Here is a 14,985-nt window from a genome sequence, read left to right on the forward strand (position 1 = left end):
CATCTTATTGTGCTTAGTAAAATAGGTGTCAACTACTTTTTTTTTCAGTCGACTACAAAATGCCACATTTAAAATGTATTTAGTGAGAGAGTCCAGGGACTACTAAACAATGTATAAGAAATCAAATGATCATAATCCTAAAAAGTTAAATTAATTTGAGTTGGTGAAACCACCTCATTGTGTAATCAAAAGGTTTGTGCTCTGCTGGATCCTTGGGATGTCCCTACCCCATTGAAGTTGAAATGTAAAATGGTTAAGGTTAAGTAAGGGTTATGATAGGGGTTAAGGTTAGGGTTTAGGCTAGGAATGTCCCAAGGATATGGAGCAAGATAGCTGCCAAAAGGTTGAACGTATGTATCGTTAGGATCGTAAGACAATCCATGCATGAAACATGAAACGTAAACGTTAATTTAGATCTGTAAATGTACAATCCTATGTTATGACTATAAATGAACATTTCCACGTTCAATTCTTACTTTACGTCTCCCTTTACTCGCTTCGAGATCTTTTGTTATGCATACTTTTGTCAGTAATGTGGCATCTGCAAAGGACATGAACCGAACGTAGCAAGTCGAAGTTTGCTAGTCATTCAAGCAACTCTAGCCCAGATGTTAGAGTTGCTTTGCAGCTTCCGGTTTCATTTCCAAAATAAAAGTCTAGAGCTTGTTTTAGAACTGCATTCAATAACGACGTTATACCAGTAGATGGCGTAGCATAGGCTTGGGCCTTCAGAAAATGACTTGTGTGAGAATGATAAAGACAGAAGAGCCTTGTCTAGAATAATGACCTGAGCTGCAAAAAAGAAAGTAAATATGATTTAGGCTAGGCCTATTCCGCTATCTAAATATGCAATGCTGTTGTTTGTTATTTAATGGCCATATAATTGCATAATTTATTTTTATAGCTGCGTGGGGCTACTGTGGTGATCATCTATAGCTCAGCTGGTAGAGCACGGCGCTTGTAACGCCAAGGTAGTGGGTTCGATTCCCCGGGACCACCCATACACAAGAAAAATGTATGCACGCATGACTGTAAGTCGCTTTGGATAAAAGCGTCTGCTAAATGGCATATTATATTATATTATTATTATCATTATAGGGGAGCCCTATAATAATTTTTTTTATAAAACACAAATAGAGTTCTAAAACTATTCTGCAAGACACTAGTACCCAAAATGATAGCCTAAATTGCAATGCCTACAAGATGAAGGCCGCCTATTTTTATTTGGATAGGCCTAAAAATTAAACATTGAATTATTAAAGTGATTGAGAATTTTGATCATTTTGAATACACACATGGATTTCAATAAACAAATGGATAAGATCATTCTATTCTCTTTGATTTAGTTCCTATTGCAACTCAGAAAAATGACTGAATGGATTACATACTGACTGACTGAACTAAATGTTCAAATATGTTGGAATGACGAGTTGCACGCATCATGCTTGATCTTCACTTTATTTGGCTAGGAGGCAAATACAGTGAGGGAAAAAAGTATTTGATCCCCTGCTGATTTTGTACGTTTGCCCACTGACAAAGACATGATCAGTCTATAATTTTAATGGTAGGTTTATTTGAACAGTGAGAGACAGAATAGCAACAAAAAAATCCAGAAAAGCGCATGACAAAAATTTTATAAATTGATTTGCATTTTAATGAGGGAAATAAGTATTTGACCCCTCTGCAAAACATGACTTAGTACTTGGTGGCAATCACAGAGGTCAGATGTTTCTTGTAGTTGGCCACCAGGTTTGCACACATCTCAGGAGGGATTTAGTCCCACTCCTCTTTGCAGATCTTCTCCAAGTCATTAAGGTTTCGAGCCTGACGTTTGGCAACTCGAATCTTCAGCTCCCTCCACAGATTTTCTATGGGAGTAAGGTCTGGAGACTGGCTAGGCTACTCCAGTACCTTAATGTGCTTCTTCTTGTGTCACTCCTTTGTTGCCTTTGCCATGTGTTTTGGGTAATTGTCATGCTGGAATACCCATCCATGACCCATTTTCAATGCCCTGGCTGAGGGAAGGCCGTTCTCATGATCATTGCAACTCCACGAGGTGAGATCTTGCATGGAGCCCCAGGCCGAGGGAGATTGACAGTTATTTTGTGTTTCTTCCATTTGCGAATAATCACACCAACTGTTGTCACCTTCTCACCAAGCTGCTTGGCGATGGTCTTGTAGCCCATTCCAGCCTTGTGTAGGTCTACAATCTTGTCCCTGACATCCTTGGAGAGCTCTTTGGTCTTGGCCATGGTGGAGAGTTTGGAATCTGATTGATTGATTGCTTCTGTGGACAGTTGTCTTTTATACAGGTAACAAGCTGAGATTAGGAGCACTCCCTTTAAGAGTGTGCTCCTAATCTCAGCTCGTTACCTGTATAAAAGACACCTGGGAGCCAGAAATCTTTCTGATTGAGAGGGGGTCAAATACTTATTTCCCTCATTAAAATGCAAATCAATTTATAACATTTTTGTCATGTGTTTTTCTGGATTTTTTTGTTGTTATTCTGTCTCTCACTGTTCAAATAAACCTACCATTAAAATTATAGACTGATCATTTCTTTGTCAGTGGGCAAACGTACAAAATCAGCAGGGGATCAAATACTGAGGGAATAATGGCTCTATGGCTGCATGCCTCCAGAAGGGCATCTTCTGAGGATGAGGGGTGCTTTTCTGAAGGCACATGGTGCTGTGGTGCTGCACGGCGATCACAAGCTCTTCAACTGGGCAGCAATGTCGCGATGGAGGGAATAGCCTATATGGAGACTACCTAAGACCACTGCAACATAGTTATTGTAAAGTGTGGGAGTAAGCTTATGCCAGACTTAGCCTACGTTTAACCTCTCCCATGTTAATTTCAATGTTCATGACCCGATTCATATAAATCATGTCAAATAATTTTTAATTAATATTAACCCCTCCTACAGAATATGCTTTGGCAAGATTGAGTGATGAAATAAATATCCAAATATTCTATACAAAAATATTGAGTGGCAAAGACTCCAGTGGTCATACATAATTCATAGATTCTATTATTATTGTTTCATTATTCCTGGTAGATACTACTGGTTATGATTGAAGACAGAGCCCAGGGAATGGGATGGTGCAATACTGAATGTCATATTTTGATAAGGTGCATGCATGGGGATGTCCACGTCACCCAGAGAGATGCCCATGCGGACTGAAACTTCACTGTTGTAGGCATAATACAGCTAGTGCTATCTAGACTTGCGCTGGCAAACAAATCCATTACATTAGCTACCTAATGTGAAGTAAACTCAACTGAGGAGTAATAGAGACTTAACTTGAAAACATGCAAGATACCTCTTTCCGGTTTCCCTGACTTCCGTTTTTTTTAAATACTGTGTTATGCTAGTTCGCGTAGCACTCCTCACACGCCGTTTTGTGTACGTTTTTTTTGTTGGTGAGATAAACCTACCAAAACTCTGAAAGGTATTATTGTACGTCAGAATTACAACACGATTTGTTCAAGAGTAAAATGTTAGTCCGTAATCGTAACATGGTGTTTGTATGTTCACAGATGAAATTTCATGTTTACGTTTCACGCATGGCTTTTCTTACGATCCTAACAATTTACATATGGATTTTCTTACGATCCTAACGATGCGTACGTTCAACCTTTTGGACGGTATCTCGCTCCATACAAGGACCCCTGATAGCACTGACTGTAATAAAAATTATGGTATCTAGTGGTGTTAGTTGTATAGCACCATCATTCATCTGCATCCTGTAGCACTAACTCCAAAAAGTTTTGGGACACTGTAAAGTCCATGGAGAATAAAAGCTACCCACTGCACTGAGGCTAGGAAACACTGTCACCACCGATAAATCTACGATAATCAAGAATTTCAATAAGTATTTTGCTACGGCAGGCCATGCTTTCCACCTGGCTACCCCTACCTCGGCCACCAGCTCTTCACCCTCCGCTGCAACTTGCCCATGCCCCACCGCTTCTCCTTCAACCAAATTCAGATAGCTGATGTCCTGAAAGAGCTGCTAAATCTGGACCCCTACAAATCAGCTGGGCTAGACAATCTGGACCCTTTCTTTCTAAAATTAGCCGCTGAAATTGTCGCAACCCCTATTACTAGCCTGTTCAACCTCTCTTTCGTATCGTCTGAGATCCCCAGAGATTGGAAAGCTGCCGCGGTCATCCCTCTCTTCAAAGGGGGTGACACTCTAGATCCAAACTGTTACAGACCTATATCCATCCTACCCTGCATTTGGAAAGTATTTGAAAGCCAAGTTAACAAACAGATCACCGACCATTTCAAATCCCAACGTACCTTCTCCACTATGCAATCTGGTTTCCGAGCTTGTCATGGGTGTACCTCAGCCACGCTCAAGGTCCTAAACGATACAATAACCGCGATCGATAAAATACAGTACTGTGCTGCCGTCTTCATCAACCTGGCCAAAGCTTTTGACTCTGTCAATCACTGCATTCTTATTGGCAGACTAAATAGCCTTGGTTTCTCAAATGACTGCCTCGCCTGGTTCACCAACTACTTCTCAGTTCAATGTGTCAAATCTGAGGGCCTGTTGTCTGGACCTCTGGCAGTCTCTATGGGGGTGCCACAGGGTTCAATTCTCGGGCCGACTCTATTCTCTGTGTATATCAATGATGTCGCTCTTGCTGCTGGTGACTCTCAGATCCACCTCTACGCAGATGACACCATTTTGTATACATCTGGCCCTTCATTGGACACTGTGTTAACAAACCTCCAAACAAGCTTCAGTGCCATACAACACTCCTTCCGTGGCCTCCAACTGCTCTTAAACGCTAGTAAAAGTAAATGCATGCTCTTCAAATCGAACGCTGCATGCACCCGCCCGCCTATAATCACTACTCTCGGCGGGTCTGACTTAGAATATGTGGACAACTACAAATACCTAGGTGTCTGGTTAGACCATAAACTCTTCTTCCAGACTGACATTAAGCATCTCCTATCCAAAGTTAAATCTAGAATCGGCTTCCTATTTCGCAACAAAGCCTCCTTCACTCATGCTGCTAAACATGCCCTCGTAAAACTGACTATCCTACCGATCCTTTACTTCAGCAATGTCATTTACAAAATAGCTTCCAACACTCTACTCAGCAAATTGGATGTAGTCTATCACAGTGCCATCCATTTTGTCACCAAAGCCCCATATACTACCCACCATGGTGACCTGTACGCTCTCGTTGGCTGGCCCTCACTATATATTCGTTGCCAAACCCACTGGCTCCAGGTCATCTAGAAATCACTTCTAGGCAAATCCCTGCCTTATCTTAGATCATTGGTCACCATAGCAACACCCACCCGTAGTAAGTATGCGTTCCAGCAAGTATATCTCACTGGTCATCCCCAAAGCCAACACCTCCTTTGGCCGCCATTCCTTCCAGTTCTCTGCTGCAAATGACTGGAACGAACTGCAAAAATCTCTGAAGCTAGAGACTCTTATCTCCCTCATTAACTTTAAGCATCAGTTGTCAGAGCAGCTTACCGATCACTGCACCTATACACAGCCCATCTGTAATTAGCCCACCCAACTACCTCATCCCCATATTGTTATTTATTTTGCTCATTTGCACCCCAGTATCTCTATTTGCGCATCATCTTCTGCACATCTATCACTCCAGTGTTAATACTAAATTGTAATTATTTTGCACTATGGCCTATTTATTGCCTTACCTCCATAAAACGTACTACATTTGCACACACTGTATATAGATTTTATATTGTGTTATTGACTGTACGTTTTGTTTATTCCATATGTAACTGTGTTGTTGTTGTTTTTAAATTGCACTGCTTTGCTTTATCTTGGCCAGGTCGCAGTTGTAAATGAGAACTTGTTCTCAACTGGCTTACCTGGTTAAATAAAGGTGAAAAAAAAGAACATCTAGTGCACAGACTAAGGAAACCCACTTTGCACCAACTTTCATTAACAAAACACTTTATTGCAGCACAGTTGTCATTATTACGTATATAAGGAGAAACTACTGCTATTTAAGTGGGGGAAAGAAGACAGCCATTTGGAGCAAACATTGAGAAGTAAAACAACATTGTTAAAGGAAAATGTTCACAGACTGATTACACTGTAGTGATATAAAGCTGTTGACCTTCCACACTACCCCCCATAATGGGCCAATACAAGAGAGAAAATGGATCTTATATACATTATCAGTCTCAAATATATTAAAACAATACCAAGCTGTATCATTTGCCATTTTTTCCCCAAAGGTTGTCAGAAGTCTTAATGGATTCTGTATGTGTACTTTGATGGGTTTAAGAGGTGAGTTTCAGCTTGAAGAGGACAGTCTGAGGGGTGGTGATATCTGCCACTGCTAGTTCCTGTCCATCAGACAATCCCAGTTCTGCAACAACACATTACATTTACAAGATGGCCGAAACAAACACATAGCTTTATATAGTCTACCATACACATACCATGCACATATTTGAAGAAAAAAAAAAACATCTTACCTTTCAAGGTTTTGCAAAGGTTTGGTCTAGTTCTTTCTTCAATTGAAGCTACAGTTTGTAAATATAGTGTCTTATTTTTCCCTTCCAGGGTTGCTGTGATGGCTGGGGACTTCATTTGTCTGGAAAACAATAATGTTTTAAAGTTAAAAATGATAACTTCACATTTACACTTTTCAGTAACCATAAAAAACATGACAGACATCAATATCAGTCAATCTGGTTACTAGCAGATGTACTCACAGGGAGGCATTCTCTGTCAGGTACTCCAAGACCTCCTGTAGCTTGGCAGAGGGTGGAAACTGTAGATCCTGGGGCACCTGGCTACAAGCTGAGCAGTTCTCCTGTCAGACCAAACAAGAGCATGAAGGCCTGACACCACACCATCCCTTTACAGCCTTGTGTCAATAGCACTGTCAGTAACATTGGTACAGTTCTCCTTAATAAAATGGGCAAATATATATCCATTTAGGATACTCTGGGTACTACCGAGACATTACTAACCTTTCGCTCTGCCTCAAAGGTGTAGGTGTACAGTCCGTCCACATCATTAAATACCAGATAATTATTCAGTGGAATATAAGCGCTGCAAAGTCAGAGAAAAGTCATATGAATTTGATATCTAGTATGAAACAGAACTTTTCTCTACAGTGATGGGATGATTCATTCATAGTACTGACCTTGAAGCTATTTTAAAAACTTCAGTGGAGCAGGCAGCTACAAAAAAAGTGAAATAAGTTACACTAACTGAAATGTACTGAAGTAGCTACTTGTAATCAAGTCGGGATCCATCAAGATAAAACACAATGACCCCCTAACAAAAATTGACAGTCCATAAGGGTTTCCTACCAGCTATTACAGCATTCGTTGACGCCACAGCAGGGATGATCCTCTTCACGACGCCTGAGGCAAAAACCATGTGAAAAGAAATCTAACTCCACACTGTTCGCAGATTTTTGCAACCAATACTTGTAAGTGGGGGAGTTGGGGTTAATACAATTTCAACTTAGAATTGTAATAGGCCTATATATATATATATTTTTCCCATCTTCATTGAAAAAGGAACTTACCCCAAATGTTGCTTGTACTATACAGTATGTATAGCTAAAAGCTGATATAGCATGAGAGTTTTACCATCTATGCAGGACAGGGTTTACAGTATGGTGCTCCTCACCTTGTGTGAGTCTGTATGTGACTCCTGTGATGCTGTAGTCAGCAGCTCTCTCCTGGGCCCTCTGGAACACCCACTGGATGTGCTCAGGGTTATCCCCATCCAAACCAACACCATCTGAGGGACAGACATGAGCATGTGTCATTATCTGCCATTATATATATTATGTTGATCTTTATGATGGTGTTATGAAGGGATTATGGCCACCTAAGGATACAGTGAGTAATACAGCATAATAACTTGCTGCCCTTTTTGATTGCAATCAAGTTGTGATATGTGACAATGAGAAGTGTTATTCATGGACATACCTCCAAAAGGCTTGTCTTTGGGCCACTGTAGCATTCTGACATACTCAACGCAATGCTCTGGCAACCGCGGCATAGACGCAATGGTGCACATGGGGAAATTAATCTATGGACCAAAATAATACAACACATTAGGCTATACAACACACATACAATTGAACACATACACCAAAGCTGTCACTGATAAATAACACAAAAATGGCTGCAGTACACAAATCACTGTCCAACTTAACAAAGAAGTAGTGGGCTACTGAAGTAGTACACTGAAAATAGCAGTTATATTTGGCAGGTCTGAGAGAGCTTGGAGCACCTGTGGTGGGTAGAGCTCCAGGGTGCAGTCGATGCATGCAGTCATGCCAGGCAGAATGACCCGAGCATTGCCTTTGAAACCCTCCGTCCCACCGTCAATGAGGGGGATGATGGAACTGGGGTCCAGAACACCATCCTCATAGCTCAGAAGGGATATCTGTAAATGATTGGGGGGAAATGGGGTGATCTCACATTTTACATACACACACAATCCACATAGCCTATAGTTCATATTCAGACATACATACCAGCATGCCATTCATCCAACGCCTGGCGATGATAGAATCTAATCCACAAACAATAATGTGGAATTCTACAAATATAAGAGAGAAAAAAAAAGTGTCAGAGCCATTGTTATTAGGTACAAATGTTTTTTGAAAACACCATAATGTAAACAAAGTTTGCACTTACGTCTGTAGAAAGATTCATCAAAGTCCTGGATTTTGTTGAAGTGTCTAAGCAGAATATTAATTAAAGAAAAATAATAGAAAATATAGTACTTATAGTACTTCACATGCTCAAGCTTAGTAATGCAGTAATTTGTATGGGGTAAGCCTACACTCCACTATTCTGCACGTCAGTTGCAAAGGATACGGGACGACTTTGCATCCAGGGATTCGATTATTGACAAAGTCAGCAGCCACATCTGCTTTTGGATGTCCAACATCTTTGGGCCTAAACAGGGTATACAGGTTAGCACTTTGTGACATCTGCTGATGTAAAAAGGGCTTTATAAATACATTTGATTGATTGAGGTGTGTGTTGAAAAGTAAACTTAAGACACTTTCAGTATGTTGCTTCTTTCAACCGTGAACACACTAAGGTTGTTATTAATAGAGTAATGGCCATGGGAGGTGGGGAAGGCGAGCCAAACCTGAAAAGGAACTGCCTGTTGAGGTTGGAGATATCGATGGTATCCATGTCAACAACATGAATGTGACGAAAAACCTGACAGGGCCTAGATCAGAACAAGGCAAAACCACATATTAAAATACTGAGTAGAAATAGAACAAGATAACAACAAAATGTGCACCTGGAAGCTGGACATTATCTCTCATACCAGATTTTTGAGCAGCTCACACCCAAGTCCTCCAGCTCCAATGACCAGGATTTTGCATGTCTCCAATAAGAACCCAAGGGACTGAAAGGAACATCAGAGTTGGTGTGGTGATTGCTTTTCTCTATCCCCTAAATAAAAAGAAATGTTATTATCTAATTCCTTACCTCAATGCTTGGCTCAAAGTCAGGATGAGTGAATGGGCCGGGTCTCTCCAGAAACTTCTTCACATGGTTCCATCGGCCATCCCAATCTCCACTGTCCCTGTGTCCCCCATCTACAGCCATTCTGCACACAGAAAACACAGAACAGAAGGTGCTCTGCTGCACATATCAACCAGCAATCACACAAACCTTTATGACAAGTGTGATGATGAGTCAAAACTAGATGGCTAGCTAGGTAGATAAATATAAGTCTGTAGCATGTAAATTAACATCAGGATGATTTCCCTAGTATAGCTAACGTTAATCAATCATTCTATATGTGAAAAGTCAGACACCAGATGCTGCTGTTACTGCTAACTAGCTAGCTAACGTTAGCTCCCTATTATATTAACGTTCGCTAACTAACGTTAGCTAGATACCATATTAGCTACGGTTAACTGGTTCTCTTTGATATTGCATTGGGCACACTTCGACTAGGCCTGTTCCTTTGCCCGGTTGTTAGAATTAGCTCGTTATCTACTCGAATTGGGCCAATTTCCATAGCTAGCTGTGTGAAATTGTTGAACGAATGAATTTCAACACTCCATGCTAACAGGCTAGTTAGCTAGCTCACTAACTAACTGTGCAACTCAAACCTGCTGCCAGTTTCAAGCATTTCGTCACTAACTTCTCAGTCAGCTCCTCTATTTTCCTTCTTTTCTTCTCCCTAAAGAGGAGAGAATAAAAGAAGGTTCAATGCTTGTTTTACAGCAGCATAATGTCGATTCTGTCAGCTAGCTACAATAAATATCATTTTTTGTACTTACGGCTCCTCAGCATCCGCCATACTTTCAAGGTTCCATGTCCTCACTGGCCGTACTGTATATTCACGAAAATCAAACCTGCGTTAGCGCATGTTCTTCTTCTTCTGTTGATTTTATATGGCGGTTGGCAACCAACTTTAAGGTGCATTACCGCCACCAACTGGACTGGAGTGTGGACCAGATTTAGACCTTCACTGTGAAAGTCTAAATCCTACCCAAAAATCTCGTCTCCCTAAGGAAACGAAATATTTAATTAAATACTACATCCCCTGAAGATTTCCCCAGCAGTTCACTTAATCTAATAACAATCGCTCCCTTTCTCTCACATATTTCTGGCACTGAAATGTTAGCATATGTGCCCAAAATGTACAAAGTATATAGGGATTTGCAATGACCGTACATGAAAGATGTTCTGCGCATTATGTGCAGCACAGCGCAATTGTGATTTCCATCAACATTACTGCGCTTGTCTTACTCTCGCGAGAAGCTGAACTGACGAGAACCAGAGCCGACCCAAAGATGTTCTATTATATTGACAAGATAGTCGAGTGACTGCTCTAACAATGGAAATAAATGTCCTCAAAGATGGAAAGCAGGCAAGATCAGGTGGGACCATTCTAGCCAACGAGAGGGCAGATACGCATGTGAACAACAGGCACAACTCCGATATAAAGTAGTTTTTTTCCAAAGTTGCCGAAATCCCACTTATATCAGGGCATTTGTAACAACCTAACCGGTGGTGTAGTGATGCCTGGAGAAGTGAGTATACTCACATTTTTCCAAACGCCACACGAAGGAAAGGCGCCCTGTGTGATAAAAAAAAGAAACGAAACAGTGACATATTACCTAAAATTATATATCCCATATTGGTTTTTCACAGTCAGGCCAACCCAAGCTGTACCATGCAAGTGGGCTAATAGTAACCCTACCATTGAAACAGATAAATGTAAGAAATTCACAGGTTTTAGATTTTTCCTCATTTTTCACATTCACACACTCAAAGTCACACTTTAACAGAAAAACAACAAAACTGTATGTTTAAAATCCAAAATAATGCTTAATCCACATCAGGAGGCCACTTTTGAGGTCTGGGAAAATTCTAAGAAATTTAGATTTTTTTTTGTGTAGTTACCCTTTAATCCAAGTGTGCAGGCACCTAGCACTGTTGTTTGATTAGCAGTGTTTCTGTAGCACATGAGTTTGTTTGAAACTGGATTGATGCAAATAATCATGATGACAAGTAGGCAACGGCTACTTTGTAGCTACTGTAGTTAACATTTAATAGTGAAGGTTTTTGGGGACGCCTTTCCATCTACCAGAAGATGGTTAGGCCTATCATTAGCATAGCTATATTTTTTTTATATTCCTTAATTGTTTGAAACCTGAACGTTTTACTTCATATTATGAGGTATGTCTTACCTTACTTGAAAGTAGACTGTGGGCAAAATCACACCATATAAACGTGGAGGCAATTATTTTGATTAAAGACTTACTCATATGCTTTCTCCCGTTCTATTGATTTTCTTTTGACTTTCTATCATTGTTAAGCAGACAAAGGCATTATCGTAGTCATATTAGCAACTCATGACAGTTGTTGCATATTTCAATCCCCCCTCTTTCTAAATTTCTGTCGGATATTTCCATCTCTGTCCATTTTAGAACGGCGTTTTCCTGCAAATAGAATTCTGAAACATTCACGCGAAGGTCTACAGCCGTCTGTACATTGCTGCACATAAAATGTGAAGAAATAATATTTTAGCAAAATTATAAACTAAATATTCTGATCTGTTCCATCAGCCTTATTAATTGAAATGGCGAATACCTCCACTACAGTACTTTGGTACGTATCAGTGGGTATTAAGAAGTGAGTATAAGCAATGCCCACGGAAAAATAAGTGTGTATACCCTCCACGACACCGCTGAACCTAACCATTACGAAATTTCTATTCGATCAAATAAGCCTCACGTTTTGGTTGACCAAATTTGACACATATTGACCCCCATACAAAAGTTCCTCAATTCGTGGTCTTATTTTCGTGAACAGATTTGTAGCGGAGTAAACCTTCTCGCTTCGCCTCTTCCTCTCTGGGGGAGCACATCCTATAAATTACTTTGGTAGCTAGTCTCTTTGGTTTTACTGGTCAGCTGATGTGTCAAAAAATATTTGAGCAGTGAACTCGGAAATGGCAAGGATGGAGCTTGCACCGCTCAGACCATGGGATGACTTCTTCCCAGGAGCTGATCGTTTTGCCAAACCCGATTTCGGAGATTTAACTAAATGGAACAACAGGGTAATCAGCAACTTGTTATACTATCAGACCAATTACTTCGCAGTGGCCATCGTGGTTTTCCTGATCGTGGGGTAAGTCAGCATGACAGCGCGAGCTTGCTAGCATTTCCCACCCAGCTGCTAACTATTTGATTTGATTAGCCTGCAGTCCAATCCACACCAAGTCATGGCTACGTAATTGTCATGCACGGGCATTTATTTATAGCAGTGAGCAAGATTTCCCTATCTTTTCATATTCTCCTCACACAACTGCAACGACGAAATAAGAGATGCAGTCATAATGTGATGGAATTGGAATGGAGTCTGGTACTAGCTGGCCTGCTAAAAACAAATGTAGCTATTTGCTCCACTTTTCCTGCATCAGCTGCCTGCGACTGTGTGAATGGTTCACACGGTGAACATAATTACTAGGTGGTTGAGTATTTGAGTACCTTATATTTAGAAATAACGATTGGACAGAGATGGGTTTCCATAATTTAAAAAAAATATTTTTTATATGAATAGTTTCTTTAGCTTACTTGGCTGACAACACATGAATGCTACAAGTTGTCCCAGCATTTGGGTCCTTATCTCAGCCACACACTGCATGTACAATGTAGAAGTGTACTGATAATACCCGATAAAATACCCAAGGAGCAGTTTTGTATGTATCCTAATTCCTAAATTGCAGCTACAGTAGTTTGAAAGCTCTCAGATTATTTATGAAAATGGCTAAAATAATTTAAGGAAAGGTGTTGATCTTATTCCAGTCACCAGGTTGTGCTGTTAATTTCTTGTATTGTGTTTTACAGATGCACAATTATTGTTTTTTATTGCCATACAGCATTTGAGTGGATATAGATGTTTTGTGTAATATGTTTCCCGTCTGTGTAGATTTCTGAACCCTCTTGGCATGTTTCTGGGAGGGGCAGTGGTTTCTCTGGTCTTCATGGTTTCGGTGTGGGCGGGAGAGAACAAGAATTTCATCAAGAACTTCAAGAAGAAGAACCCCACCCTGTTTGTCATCGCTGTCATGGGAACAAGCTACTTCCTGCTGTCACTATGTGGTGGAGTGATGGTCTTCATCTTTGGAATTACTTTTCCCTTGCTGTGTGAGTCGCGAACTGTTTTTTCAACCACTCATTCTGACTCATTGTATGGGTTCAATATGGAGAATGTGTGTGGTTCTCCACCTTAAAATGTTTTGGTTAATTGGTGGTTCTGAGAAAAGGAGTGCAGGCAACAGCTGCCACATTGTGGTGGGAATCAGGAGGCAGTCAGTCAGTGACGGAGCCCTTCCCAGGGCTGTCCTGTGGCTGCCTGCGTGTGTTGACTGGTTGCTATGTACTGTCTGCACAATACTCAACTACATTTACTGGCTTACATCATATAGTCGGCATCTCTGACGAGAAAAGTAAAGATGCCTCTCCTTAACCTTATCTGTGCATTGTATTTCATAACATATACCTAGAAAATAATTATCCTTCTCAGTTGAAGCTGCATAATTTTAGATGAAGGCACACACATCATGTTTCCATCGGCCAGAATGGGAAAATGCTACCATGGGGATCTCCATTGAGGGTAGCACATCGTGAACGGGTAGGAAATTAATCCAGCCTTTCTTCCCTGTAGTGATCCTGGTCCATGCATCTCTGAGGCTGCGCAACATGAAGAACAGGCTGGAGAATAAGATCGAGGGAGTGGGCATGAAGAAGTCCCCAATGGGCATCATCCTGGATCTGCTAGACCAACAGGAGGAGAAGATCAACAAGATCCAGGACTTCCTGGAGTCCAAGCTAAACAAGGAGTGAGGGGGGAGAGAGCCAAAATGGCACCCTCATTCAATTCAACATGGTTTGCTTTTTCCTTTAACACTAAAATCAAGCGTTGATTTTTACCCCGCATAATGTCAGTGGTGTCACATTCTCCTTATTTGTCATTCTCACTCAATTTTGTTATATTGAATGAACACCTTTATACATTTTGTGTCAAAGTACCTGATTTCTTTAGAGCATTTCAGAAAGATTTGTACAGTCCTGTATGGATCATATGTTTGGGGAAGGCACTCTGCACAATGAAATGAGGCATGAGCATACCTGTATATTTGCCCATTAATGTTCAAAGTAACACGCAATACACATGTTGTCATTATGTAATTGCAATACATATCCTGGCACATTTTACTCTGTCGAACTTGACAAAATAAAGCTGCGTGCCAGAATGCAATAACTATTGCACGTTAAAACAATTGTGTTCAGTGGCATAGCATCTAGATTTGTTATCGTTCCAAAAAAAAAGATATTAAGCAAATAATTTAATCAATCAGAATCAATTTATTTGCTACCTCAGAAGATAAATATCTCTATTTCCTCTCCTAATGCTGAACTGGTGTCACTGGGCTCCTCTTGTATCCACTGAAACAG

The 14,985-nt window shown here is 40.6% G+C and overlaps 2 protein-coding genes across 2 annotated transcripts; one reads left to right on the forward strand and one right to left on the reverse strand.

The window, feature by feature from the left end:
• Positions 1–5,940: 5,940 nt before the first annotated feature.
• Positions 5,941–10,365, reverse strand: LOC121545638 (NEDD8-activating enzyme E1 catalytic subunit). Its single transcript, XM_041856352.1, is given in 18 exon segments — positions 5,941–6,378; positions 6,488–6,606; positions 6,728–6,828; positions 6,989–7,070; positions 7,165–7,201; positions 7,334–7,387; positions 7,659–7,772; positions 7,964–8,066; positions 8,271–8,426; positions 8,518–8,582; positions 8,681–8,724; positions 8,864–8,944; positions 9,144–9,214; positions 9,216–9,227; positions 9,330–9,410; positions 9,494–9,614; positions 10,158–10,196; positions 10,297–10,365. Coding segments are annotated over 18 exon segments (1,389 nt in total). The 5' UTR covers positions 10,317–10,365; the 3' UTR covers positions 5,941–6,289.
• Positions 10,366–12,403: 2,038 nt separating this feature from the next.
• LOC121545637 (PRA1 family protein 3) lies at positions 12,404–14,810 on the forward strand. Its single transcript, XM_041856351.2, has 3 exons — positions 12,404–12,655; positions 13,457–13,674; positions 14,195–14,810. The coding sequence occupies exons 1-3, from the start codon at positions 12,477–12,479 to the stop codon at positions 14,371–14,373; spliced, it is 576 nt and encodes a 191-aa protein (XP_041712285.1). The 5' UTR covers positions 12,404–12,476; the 3' UTR covers positions 14,374–14,810.
• The last annotated feature ends 175 nt before the right edge of the window (positions 14,811–14,985 follow it).

The sequence above is a fragment of the Coregonus clupeaformis genome, chromosome 30 (assembly GCF_020615455.1).
Source record: "Coregonus clupeaformis isolate EN_2021a chromosome 30, ASM2061545v1, whole genome shotgun sequence".
Taxonomy (NCBI): Eukaryota; Metazoa; Chordata; class Actinopteri; order Salmoniformes; family Salmonidae; genus Coregonus; species Coregonus clupeaformis.

What these genes read in the sequence shown, in the direction of transcription:
- LOC121545637 (XM_041856351.2), top strand. Translation starts at nt 12,477, where the DNA reads ATGGCAAGGATGGAGCTTGCACCGCTCAGACCATGGGATGACTTCTTC. An exon ending in GTGGTTTTCCTGATCGTGGG is followed by an intron (nt 12,656 to 13,456) that starts GTAAGTCAGCAT and finishes CCGTCTGTGTAG; the next exon opens with ATTTCTGAACCCTCTTGGCA. An exon ending in AATTACTTTTCCCTTGCTGT is followed by an intron (nt 13,675 to 14,194) that starts GTGAGTCGCGAA and finishes TCTTCCCTGTAG; the next exon opens with TGATCCTGGTCCATGCATCT.